Source organism: Armigeres subalbatus, chromosome 2, assembly GCF_024139115.2.
Source record: "Armigeres subalbatus isolate Guangzhou_Male chromosome 2, GZ_Asu_2, whole genome shotgun sequence".
Lineage (NCBI taxonomy): Eukaryota > Metazoa > Arthropoda > Insecta > Diptera > Culicidae > Armigeres > Armigeres subalbatus.
The window spans coordinates 91,923,012-91,936,003 of NC_085140.1; the positions used below are offsets into that span (position 1 = coordinate 91,923,012).

Genomic DNA, 12,992 nt, shown 5'->3' on the forward strand with positions numbered 1-12,992 from the left:
TCTTCAGAAATTCCTTTAGTAAAACAATGTCATATTCCTTGCAAGGGAGAAGTAAAAAGTGAAGGATGAGAAGTAAGATGAGCGAAGTGAAAAGCGAAAAATAAGAAGGAAGAAGTGAGAAAACGGTAGCGAGAAGTTAGGTGTGAGATTTGGGAAGTGTGAAGAAAGGAATGATATGCGAGTAGTGAGAAGTAAAAGGTATGCAGTGGAAAATAATTTTAGAAAAGTGAAAAGTGAAGATTGAGATGTGAGGAGTCAGACGTGAGAAATGAGAAGTCATATGTGAGATGTGAGATTCAAGAAGTGAGAAATAAGAAGAGAGAAGTGAGAAGGTAGAAATGAGGAATAAGAAGTGAGAAGTAGGAAGCGAGAAGTAAGAAGTGGGAAGCGAGAAGTGAGAAGTAAGAAATATAAAGGGTCGTACACTAATTACGTAAGCACTTATGCGGGAGGAGGTCTTCCATTTTCTTTTGCTCCATATAAATAAAAAAAAAATTGTTTGGAGGAAAAACCCAAAAAAATGCTTTCGTAATTAGCACAGACAAACAGACATAACACTTGTGAAATCCTCATCGTTTACTGATTTACTGGTCAATTTCAATTATCATTAGTTGACCAATCGATCACTCGTGGCGCCAACATCGGATTTGCTCGAGTTTGACGTTTGCTCACTACCACCATCCGGGTCGTGGTTTGCCCAACTTAGTGAAAACAAAAGATGTCGTTAGGGTGTTTACGATGATGAATTTCATGACTGAATGTTCAATGTGTTATGTCAGTTTGTTTGTGTAATTAGTGTACGGCCCCTAAAGATGTGAGATGTGAGAAGTGAGAAACGAGAAGTGATAAGTGAGAGCCGAGAAGTTAGAAACGACAAATGAGAAGTGATATTGAGAAGTGAGAAATTCAATACAAGAAGTGAGATATGAGAGAAGTGAGGAGTGAGAAGTGATAAGCAACATGTGAGATGTTAGAAGTGAGAAGCAAAAAGAGAGAAGTTAGGAGGAGAAATGAGGTGTGTGATGTGAGACGCGAGAAACAAAGAGTTGAGAAGCAGAGATGCATCCTGAACAGAACATGAGCCTAAGGCGTGTCTTGGTGTTCCTAGTTTTGCTCTCGGAACACACTTCAGTGTGCACTGAAGTGGTAATCAAGCAAGATTCCTTAGTTTTGGAACTATGCAAAAACATACAAGCATGCTTGATTTCTATCCGTTAGATGCCCACGTGTTCCATTACTAGCCGAAAAATATGTAACATGCCATCGATTGAATTTGTTTTCCTAGGATACAAGTTGCTAAGTTATGACAGTGTTCTTGAACAGTGTGCAGTGTTCAGAACCTTTTGAACACGAACACGCGTTCTCGTTTTCATGTGCATTTCTGTTGAGAAGTGAGATGATAGAAGTGAAAATGGGATAAAGATGTGAGAAGTGAGAAGCGAGAAGTGTACATAGCGAATTTGACGTCACACATTGCATTGCATGAATTGTAATGGTGACGTCATGCTCGTTTGGCTAGACTAATTGAGAGTTCATATTTTCTGGTTTGTTGATTTTTATCGGCGATGAAAAATATACAATTTCCGTTTTACCCTTCGTACACCCTAAGAAGGGTATTAAGATCACTTGAAAAATCGACTTTTTATCCGAGACTCGGAGAACCAAGTCATATACACCAATCAACTCAGCTCGACGAACTGAGCATATGTATGTATGTATGTGTGTGCGTGTGTGCGTTACAAAAAAATGTCACATCTAGATCTCAGCCGTCTGTGAACCGATTTGCATGATTTTATCTTTAAACGGCCTCTGCAATCGGACATTTAGTTTCAGAGATATTCGTGAAATACGAAACGGAAATTGTGTATTTTTCATCACCGAAAAAAATCAACAAACCAGAAAATATAAAGTTTTACGGTGACCGAAACCCCACCATCGCCTAAGCTTGTCTATGGAACTTTGCGATTTGGGTACAATATTTGGGCCATAATCCGGGATGCGGGTGGTCGTCGAGCAACTCGATAACATTATCGAGTTCGTAAGCGGAAAGCAGAACACAGTAGGCGACCATAAATTCCAAACGTCATCATGACGGAGCAGATCGGAGCGTAGTGTTGCCTGAAAGGCGTTGACCCGAGAAGGCGACTTCTCGGCCCAAAAAAAGCGGAATACACCAACCAGACGCAAGTCGCTGAGCCGCAAGAGGGTACCAGCTGGTCGGTGCCATCGGTACAAGGGACCGAAAATCCCTGGCTGCAGGTCAGTAGCTCAAAGCGACAGTCGAGCGCGTCTTGACTTATAAAGAAAGTTAAGGACAGAGTAGAGGCCATGTTGGTAAAAACTGATAAGGATAAGTACGACGACGTCGCGTCGATGGGGGCGACTGAAAATTTTCCGGCGCTGGGACAGGACGCGCAAAGTGCCAGACGCACCAAGACCGGTGAAATGATCTTGGTACTGAAACGTGGAGCGCAAGCTAGATCTTGGGTGATGGCGCTGACATAAGTCCTACGACTGTAAGGGCCCAGACCGTTGCTACCTGTGTCGTCATGGTGGTTAGGAAGGACACACGGCCTAGGAATGCGATAAGGCAACAAAGTGTCCTTCTGCGTCAGCAAAAAAGCAAGCATGTAATCACGTTATGGATGGACCTACATGTTTCTTCGGAGATGAAAACAAGAAGAAGCCATGCAAGTAACACAGTTGAATCTTAATCACTGTGCATCTGCCCAGCAGCTGCTGTGGCTGTCGGTCTTGAAGTCAAGGACCGATGTCGCTCTCCTGTCCGCCCCGTACAACGTCCCTGACTCGGGTCGTTATTTACGTGACTATTTTCAAGCGTATCTCGGAATTTATTCCATGTATCATGATCGTGTAGATCGAAAGGCCTTGCTGCAGGAAATTCTTGGAAAATATGCTGTGTACACATTCTATTCTATCTACAATAAGGAGCATGCGCCGTATTTGAAACCTTACTCCAGGATTTTTTTTGATTGGCTAGAATCTATGCTTTGTACAATTTCTGTTCTATGTAGCACAAAGAGCATGCACCATATTCGAAACAGGTCGACAGTCCTTTGGTTACGCGTGTAGATCAAAAGGCCTTACTCCGGGAATTTCTTGGATGGCCAAGAAGTTATGCTTTCTACATATTCTATTCTATGTAGCACAAGGAGCATGCACCATATTTGAAACAGGTAGATAGACCTTTGGTTACGCGTGGAAATAGCGAAAGCCCAATTTTTGCTTAAAAGTCGTTTTTTACGCGGTTTTCGGGATTTATGCATTTTTAAGCGGATTTTTTCAAAAAATCTGAGAAGAAGTCGTGGTTTTTCAAAAAGGTTAGGAAACACGTGAAATCCACAAAAAAATCGATTTTTAGTTAAGTCGCTTTAACGCGGTTTTTGGGATTTTCGCAATTTTTTTACGCGGTTTTGATTTACGCAGAACGTATCCGCTGCGTAAAACCCGATTCCAGTGTATCTTGGAACATTCGTTACATATGACAATGATATTAGTCGCGAGGTGAAGAGACTTGTTGCGGCTTCAAGTAGGACTTTCTACTGTTTCCGTAGCCAAAGTCTTACAGCTTACAGATACGGACTAAACTAGCTCTGTACACATCTCTGATTCTTCCCGTTGTCCTTTACAGCATGGATACTTAAGGACACTCCTCACGGAATCCATGTTTAAAAGTACTCTTGTTTTCCAGGGTACAACACTCAATACGGAAGCAATACACAACTGTCATTTTTATTATTTCACGCATGCTGCAATGCAGCAAAGCTGAAACATTAAAAATGACAGTTGTGCGTTGCTCCCGTATTGAGTGGAGGTCCCCTAAAAACGAGAGTACTTTTAAATTTCGTGAGGACCGCCCTTAAGGTCACTCCTGACGGAATCCAAGTTTAAAAGTGCTCGCGTTTTCGGGGGCACACCACTCGATTAAGAGGCGGCGCACAACTGTCATTTAGGTTGATTTAGCTTTGCTGCGTCGCGGCATGCGTGAAATCATCAAAATGACAGTTATGCGTTGCTTCCGTATCGAGTGGTGTGCCCCAGAAAACGCGATCACTTTTAAACTTGGATTCCGTCAGGAGTGACCTTAATGATGCCGACTATCGAATTTTTCAAGCATTTGAGCAGAAAATACTGTTGAATATTGTACTTCTGTTGAAAACCAAAGTGATCTCCCGCGACAACGGAGTTTTTCCCGTTTCCTTTTGTCGCAACTGCGTCACGACTAGTGTGTATGATGGCGCACGGCAGTGGCATAGATGCGCACTAGTCGCGATGCAGTTGAGATATCAGGAAAAAGGAAAAACTCAATCGTCGCGAGAGGTCACTTCGGTTTTCAACTGAAAGCATAATACTTGGCGGCGTGATCGAAAATGGTAAATGCACGATAACTTTCTTCTACTCAGAGACTGAGTAAAATTGTATAACCTTATTTGTTTTTCGAGGAAATTTTATTCAATTTTTGTCATAAGCGAGGTTTTTCAAAATGTTTATAGATTTGTGACTAAAGCTCTATTTATGTATTTTTGCTGGAGAAGCCCGTATTGTTTGAAGTAAACACATCTCTGTGTTATTGATTCTTACCGTGTAGTCTAGAGCAGCTTTAAGTTAAATTAAACAAATTAAATTAAAGGTCTTCCAATTTTTGGGATTGAAACTGCGAAATAGCTTTAGACTGAGGTAGGGATCACTTTGAATAATAAAAGCTAATCTCGATTTTGAATTTCAAAATGCAGTTTTGCTCATACCATTCCAGGTTTTTAAAATTGTCAGCCAAAGGTTATTGTCCAGTAAATGTCACCTGCTCCAAGTCCATGCCCTTGAACTTCTCATCGACAACCAGAAAGACAAAAAAACGCAATTCACTTTCAATGGGCCGTTAAAATTTCCCAAAGGTTAACCGAAAATCTTTTCGTCACGCTTCCCAATCCAACTGTTTTTGTGTTTGTCACCGCCAGCCGATCGGCCAAGGCCAATGTACGCGGGCGTGCGCACATCACTGTGACAATAACTGGACCAAAGGTGTGGACAATGATGATGACTACGAACTACTACGAAAGTGAACCGCAGCCACGGCCTATGGCACTTTGGACAGGTGTAATCACACACAACTCGGTGGTTATCGCGACACGACTGGAATGCTAATCGTCCTTCGGCGCTGCCCCCAGCTCCGTGCATACCGTAACGAACGATGACATTCCTGGCTTCGGCAAAATCTATCTTTAGCTGGCTACTGGAATTGCTATTGGCTCTGTGATGGATGAGACACTTTTAGAGACCGGAGGGATGCATAGGCGGTTTCAGGTTTTTAAAAATTGTGTTTCATTTGTTTGATGACAATTCTTCTTCATCTGTTACTCATATTCATTCATATCTTATTTCTTCTATATCTCTGACCACTTTTTCTTGTTTTCAATATTCTTCTAATCTGTGTATTCAATTTTCCTTAAAAATTGATAATATTTTTATGCTTCTGTGTCTCTCTGGTTTATTTCAGATTTGATTTTAGAATTTTTATTTTATTTTAAGATAGTAATTCATTTCTAGTTGTATCTTCAGCTTTTCTAATTTTTACATCGCATCGATTGTTCCTTAATTCAGTAGTTGAGGATATTCTATAATAATTACAATGCACTTATAAACAGTTAAGAATTAATTTCCGTGTTCTTTTCAGAACTAGAAAAGAAGAAAACGTGGCATTCCGGAAAGCATTAGGTGCGTTTTTGCAGAGCCCCAACTTTATAGAAATGTAATGATATACACCCAGGTTTTTTACACGGTTTTGGTTGTTTCAGACCTTCACCGTCAACGAAGCAATGAGTTAAATGACAAAAAAAATCACAAAACAATCAAAGAAAATTCAGGGGGTATTTAAAAAGCTGTGAAAGTTCAGGTTAATCAATAAATTAAAGAATTCCAACCGCGTAAAAAAAAACCTGGGTGTACTGCGTCAGCCCTCATGGACTCAGACGAGCGCTCAATTCACTATGCACGTGTCAGAGCAACCATACACTGCACAGTGGGCCACGTCGTGGAATTAGGAGGAAAAAAATATTTTCACCATAATGATAATTTTTAGGATCAAAGTGTCTTCAGCAAAGACAAAGCTTATTATTTAAGCTTTATGTTGAAGTTTGTTGCAATAGGGTGGCCCCACTACATTTTGAGATAAAATTTTTAACTTCTATATTTCTAATTTTAGCATTGTACGATGTTCTAGAAAGTTGTTCCCTATTTAATTTTGAGGCATTTTGCTGAAGAAACCATTTTTGTACGTCGTTTGTGTCATTTGTTATGATAATTTTAAATAATTGTGTTAGGGTGTCCCTAAAAAATCAATATTTTGATTCTAACTTTTTAGTTTTCATTTTTATCGAATTGACGTCTTCTACAAAGTTTTAGAGCATAAAAAAATGCACGTTTTGGTTATATAACCAAGTAAATTCATTGGTGGTTTGTAGAGATATCACTGTTTTTCTTGAAAAAATCCGTTGTTTTCAAATGCCTGTATTTTTGAATGGGGGAAAAAGGGGGATCCATTTTTTCCTGGGTTAGACAGAGGAAGGGCTAAGGATTACTTTGCATATTTTGGTATTGGGGAATTTGAGGGAATTTGAGGTTTTTCCATCATTTAAAAAAATGGCTTTGTGTACGAGGAAATCAAAATCATCAGTTCTAGAAGTGTTATAAAACCGAAAATTCCGCCCAATTCATCAAAAACAAAATGTTTATAGTAATCATAACTTCCTTATATATTTCCAGCGCATCTTCACTCAATATACCGATTGGTTGGATAACATGTTCAATAATATCAACGCTCATCAACGTGATAACTTCACTGAACAGACCGTAATCGTAGGTTGTTTACATCATTCGTTCAATCGATTTTACTTTTAAATCGCTAGGGTGGTATGGAAAATTAGGTTTTTCGAGCGTATTTTTATTTATTTTTTATCTAGATATATATTAGGGTGATTCAAAAATTCTATTTTTCTCCACACCGATCACTCAATTCTGTCCCATCAAGAAAAACAGTGATATCTCTGCAATCCACCAATGAATTTACTTGGTTATGTAACCAAAACGTGCATTTTTTATGCTCTGAAACTTTGTAGAAGACGTCAATTCGATAAAAATTAAAACTTAAAAGTTACAATCAAAATATTGATTTTTAAGGGTCACCCTAACATAATTATTTAAAATTATCATAACAAATGACACAAACGACGTACAAAAATGGTTTCTTCAGCAAAATGCCTCAAAATAAAATAAGGAACAACTTTCTAGAACATCGTACAATGCTAAAATTAGAAATATAGAAGTTAAAAAAATTATCTCAAAATGTAGTGGGGCCACCCTATTGCAACAAACTTCAAAAAGAAGCTTGAATAATAACCTTTGACTTTGCTGAAGACACTTTGATCCTAAAATATTATCATTATGGTGAAAATATTTTTTTCCTCCTAATTTTACGACGTGGCCCAATGTGCACTGTAAGCAAACTGATACTGCGTATGTTCTCAAAGAAATTAAATTCATTATTTATTTATCAGCCATCAATGTTTCACCGATCAAAGCAGTGATATCTTTTTTGCTGACTTTCTCACGCGTCGAACTTTTTTTCAAAGATTTAAGCCTCAATTTTAAATTTTTTATTTGCAAATTTTCATTGTCTCTATGGTAATTTGCTTACACTATTTTTTGTTTTTTTTAATTATCAGCTGTTTAACGCTCCTTTATCTTTTTTTGTATATTATAAATTTTATTTTTTGAATCATTATTAGTGGTTTTAGAGTCAGTTCTTCATTACCTTTTTACTCGCAAATAAAATAAAAGGGATTTACAAAATAAATATTTCCTTAACTATGTAGTTACAAATACCTTGATACACCAATGAATGAAATTTCGTTGCTGTCCAATTGAGTGTAGGTATTTAGTTCTTTCAGTGATTTGTGTTGTTGTCGATTGCTTCTGTGTAAGCAAAGCAAATATTGTGACGCTTTACCAAGAGTGAAACTGAGACTGACGCTTAGAAAAGGGTAGGAGTATATCTGTAGCAGGACTCCAAAATTCATAATGGTATATAAGTACCAACTGGAGAAAATAGAATTATAGTTCGACAGCTCACTTCAATCAGTGTATACTGAAACCAATCTAAACACAACATGTTCGCTAAATTGGTTAGTACTTAAAAAAATTCTATTATTCAGTTTGGTTTTCAAAAAGTTTTTTTTTACAGATTTGTTTCGCCGCCCTGGCCATCTCTTGCGCCCTCGCCAAGCCGGGAGTCGTAGCTCCGTTTGCTTACTCTGCCCCACTAGTGGCCGCTCCAGGTCCAGCTTTTGTGACCGCTCAGAGCTCTCAAGTGGTGGCCCGTAACTACAACGGAATCGCTCCTCTGGCTTACACCGCTGCCGTGGCTGCTCCTGTGGCTTACACCGCTCCGGTTGCCAAAGTCGCCGCTCCTCTGGCCTACGCAGCTCCAGTGGCCAAGGTCGCTGCACCAGTAGCATACGCCCCGGCTGGCCCATTGGCTTACACTGCGTCTCCTTATGCCGCTCCGTTTGCGGCTCCATACGCTGCTCAATACGCTGCTCCATACGCTGCTCCATATGCTGCTCCTTTCGCCTCTCCGTATGCGTCGCCATACGCTGCCTACCGTTACAACCCGTACGTGCTGTAAGTGGATGATTAGGCAATAAGGACTGAATATGTGGTACTGAATAATGAGAGCAGGCTCTACAAACAATGGAACACGTGATGTTATTGTTACTGCAGTATTAAGTAAGCTAAGGTCGGAGAAATACAAATCAATTTGAATCGAAAAAGCGACTTTTTATTAATCAGCGTTCTAGGTGTTTGAAACATACAGTTTTTTAGCAATTGATGATCGTCGATCTAGACACAATTGGTCGGGGCTTAGCGAAACCACATCAAGCGCCTTTTTGACTGACTTGTGATATTTTGATCGTAGAATAAAAACAAATATACTATATTAACAATATGATTCACTCTCACGAAATTCAGGCGACACCACATGTGGCGCCAACTCGCGTCCAAAAAGGTCGATACACGTTATAATTAAACTACCCAAAATATGAGGATTGCTATACACACGCACTTCAAAATGTCATCATGAAAAAAATAGGGATGCCGGATGTTTCTTCTGGGAAATTAATCGATTATCTTTTTTCGAATTCTATCCGAAAATCAAATGTTGTAGCTGAAGTGTGGTAGCCATTATTTTTGTTAAAATGTATAATAAATTTGAAATTGCTGGTTGAACTGTACCTACCCGACGGAATGGTACCACTGCTGGTGTAGGTACCATATCGAAATTGAGGCACGGTAAAACAGGTTGCTGTTAAAGTTACCATTCTTTATTCATTTCTTGCATTGTAGTTGCTCTCTGCTCTTACACCATTTTGCTGTTTGCCTGTTTTGTTCATATATCTGCAGCTTGCCTCGATGCAACACTTTTTTGATATTTGAGAATTGGATTTTTTTCAATAGTTAAAAGCATCAAATAATATAATTCATTGCGAAATTTGACTTTAGATAAGTCAAGGACTCGACTGGTCCAAAAAATCTAAATATCGACTCGGAACCCTAGGCGTGAGAGAAAAATCATGTAGCTGGATAAACAGCTACTGTCCGGTAAAATAATTGCGGAACAATTCGCTCATAAACTCGGCGAGCGAATCGAAAAACATCATTTTGGGGAGAATCTGAACGCATTGAAGGTAGCAAGTCCGCGAGGTGGTCAATACAAAAGCCTCAGAAGTTCTTGGTTTCATTCATACTCTGAAGCAGAGGCAGAGAGAAACAAGCGCCTCCAATCTGGCCTTATGGCGTTATATTCATATCTACAAGAAAAAGTGCATTCTCGATTTACGAGATGTACGATCAACAACAAACCAGACGAAACTAAACGAACGAACGATGAAGGCCACGGCTTTTCCGTAAAGCGAATTAGGCTGATTCGTGTGTAACCGCATATTCTGATGCTCGATCAGAATATCAAAATCGAGCATCAGAATATCTGGTGAGAAAGATTTCAAATTGCTGGAATTATATTTAATAGTAATAATTCGTCCCTCCTTAGCCGTGTGGTAAACGCGCGGCTACAAAGCAAGACCATGCTGAGGGTGGCTGGGTTCGATTCCCGGTGCCGGTCTAGGCAATTTTCGGATTGGAAATTGTCTAGACTTCCCTGGGCATAAAAGTATCATCGTGTTAGCCTCATGATATACGAATGCAAAAATGGTAACCTGGCGTAGAAACCTCGCAGTTAATAACTGTGGAAGTGCTTTATGAACACTAAGCTGCGAGGCGGCTCTGTCCTAGTGTGGGGACGTAATGCCAATAAGAAGAAGAAGAAGAAGAAGAAGTAATAATTCGTCTAATTGTAAATCCAAATCCAATGTTAAACTACTACACAATCTCTAACTATTTCCAATACTTTTGATAATAAAAAAATGGCGAAAAATACCCAGCTTTGCCCGGGTGTTCCGTGTTTCAAATGTTTTCCACAACAGCTGACCCAAAATTGTATTCTATTGATTTTTTACCTTTCCCCGTTCAACTCACCAACCAACCTATACAAACCTAGCGTATCCCAAAACGGATTGATTGGGGAGAAAATCTTGCAAATCGATCAACCCGTTCGCGAGTTAAATAGTCAGGAAAGAAATCTCAATTCTTTTTTATTATAATAGCTAAATAAGGCTTAAAATAACATAACGTAAAAATTTTTTAAGAAAATTATTTTGAGCTTTTTAGTGGAATGTCTTCACTTGCCATAAGCCGAGTTTGTACCTTCCCATTTAATTCGACCACTTGATTGTACCTTGACAGATACGTATTTCGACCTCAACAGTAAGGTCATCTTCAGTGTCTCGTACTTGACTCGTACTCGAGTCGAGTCAAGTACAAGACACTGAAGACGACCTTACTGTTGAGGTCGAAATACGTATCTGTCAAGGTACAACCAAGTGGTGGAATTAAATGGGAAGGTAGAAAGTCGTCTTATGACAAGTGAAGTTATTTAGACTATAACTTGGTAATAATCGCTTCCTCCTTTGTTTATATGATGATTGGAAGAAAACAAATAGAGGAATCTCATTTAATAGGGACGTGGTAAATAATAGACAATTTTTTAACTAAAAGGTTCCGTTTCAGAGAGAAAAAAAGTTGTGTGGGACCCCTTTTCCAAATAGTCACGAAATGAAAGCTTTAGAGCTATATTTTTACGTAGTAAATGTATTAGCGATGCTCATTTTTTTGTCGTAAATGTCCCCCATACACACTAGCATGCATAATCCCATTTTTGAGAATTCCCAAATCGTTATCATTTTTTAATATGATTTGACAAGGAAAAACGAAATTTTGTGAACTATCTGGCCGATATGAGAGTCTGATACAAATACAATTCAAACATAATTACGTTTGTGGTACAATCTCTATATATAAAAATGAGTTTGCATTTCCTTTGAGGCATTATAACTCACGAACGGATTGACCGATTGGTACGGTTTTCTCACTAATCGATTCGTCTTCAGGTCCGCTGTGTTTCTATAGGTATAGATAGGTATAATATTACCAAATTTTGAGGAGAAAGTTGAGAAATTGTGGAAATACAATTTTGAGGCGAGTTGTGAGGAAACCCAATACGATGGCACAAAAAATGTTCTAGAGTGCATCGCTAAATGAACTCCACAATTGACAGTAAGAATGCAAAATATAGTCGAGTCTCTACATCTCGATGTTCTATATATCTCGTTATCTCTCCCTATGTCGATGGTTTCCTCGGTCCCTTCAATCTACATACATTTTGGCTTTCTACATCTCGATAACCTCCCTATCTCGATGTGTTGTAATCGTATTTTGTTGTGGATTCACTCTCCTTATGTCGATATGTTCAAATTTTTAGGCTACTAGACCATCTTTGGACGATAACAAACACATCAACAATAAGTAATGACATTTGTTTTGTTGTCGTTTTGCATAGCAACAAGCTTTTTTGGATCTAGTACCCATTTAAATTTTTCTTCCATTCCTCGATCTCTCCCTATCTCGATGGCCCCTTCAATATCTAGAGGTGGAGAAGCGACTACAGTATAATCCCGAGCAAGGTCGGGTACGTTCAACTAGTTTTTTTTTTGCAAAATCATCGAAAAATAATCTAATCAATCCCAAAAAATATCTGATATTGAATACGAAATCGAGAAAGCACAATAAAGTTAGCTAATTAAGTGGGCAAGTGAATTGACTTACTATCCGTTCAAGTGAGTTGAACGAAGGTGTTTGGACGCGTTTAATCCAAGTGACTTGTTCAATTCACTTTCCATGTCAAAACGTAACATAATAATCATACCCATTATGATAAGCGCAACATAACAAAACGCAATCGGAGAGTGTCATCTTCCTTGCTTTCCGCTCAAGATACATATTCCTTCAATCAATGGTGGGCAGCGAAAATTTTCAATTCATAATAGGGAATATGTTAATAAAACAATAAGTTGAAACGCAGGTGTTAAGTTCCAGTAGGAATTTAGGACACCGAAGAGGAAGAAGAATGATGCATTGGAATAATATCGATAATATTCATAAAGAAATAATCAAATTTCTTGCTGAAGAAAATGATTGAAATGTTTACAGTGGAAAAATTATTTTAATGTTTGTGGAACGGCTTTCACAGTTTGAACGATTAAAGCAAAATTGTAGTTAATCTGCATTGCACAGCTTCATCGCAATATTTACAGTAGTGTTTGCATTTAACAAAGTCGATATTCCGGTAATCGATTTATTTAAAATGTATGGACATCCCACACTGTTAAATGGCATCGAACAAATGTGTGACTACTCACCGGAAGATGGCAGGAGGGTTTTCCCGCACAAACTAGAAAAAAACATGTTTAGATTCCTCTTTGCTCGCTAGATGATGTTGTTATCACCGGCAAATTGTTCACCAT

The 12,992-nt window shown here is 38.7% G+C and overlaps 1 protein-coding gene across 1 annotated transcript; it reads left to right on the forward strand.

The window, feature by feature from the left end:
• Window positions 1-8,105: 8,105 nt before the first annotated feature.
• LOC134209948 (cuticle protein 67-like) lies at window positions 8,106-8,846 on the forward strand. Its single transcript, XM_062685966.1, has 2 exons — window positions 8,106-8,198; window positions 8,258-8,846. The coding sequence occupies exons 1-2, from the start codon at window positions 8,184-8,186 to the stop codon at window positions 8,699-8,701; spliced, it is 459 nt and encodes a 152-aa protein (XP_062541950.1). The 5' UTR covers window positions 8,106-8,183; the 3' UTR covers window positions 8,702-8,846.
• The last annotated feature ends 4,146 nt before the right edge of the window (window positions 8,847-12,992 follow it).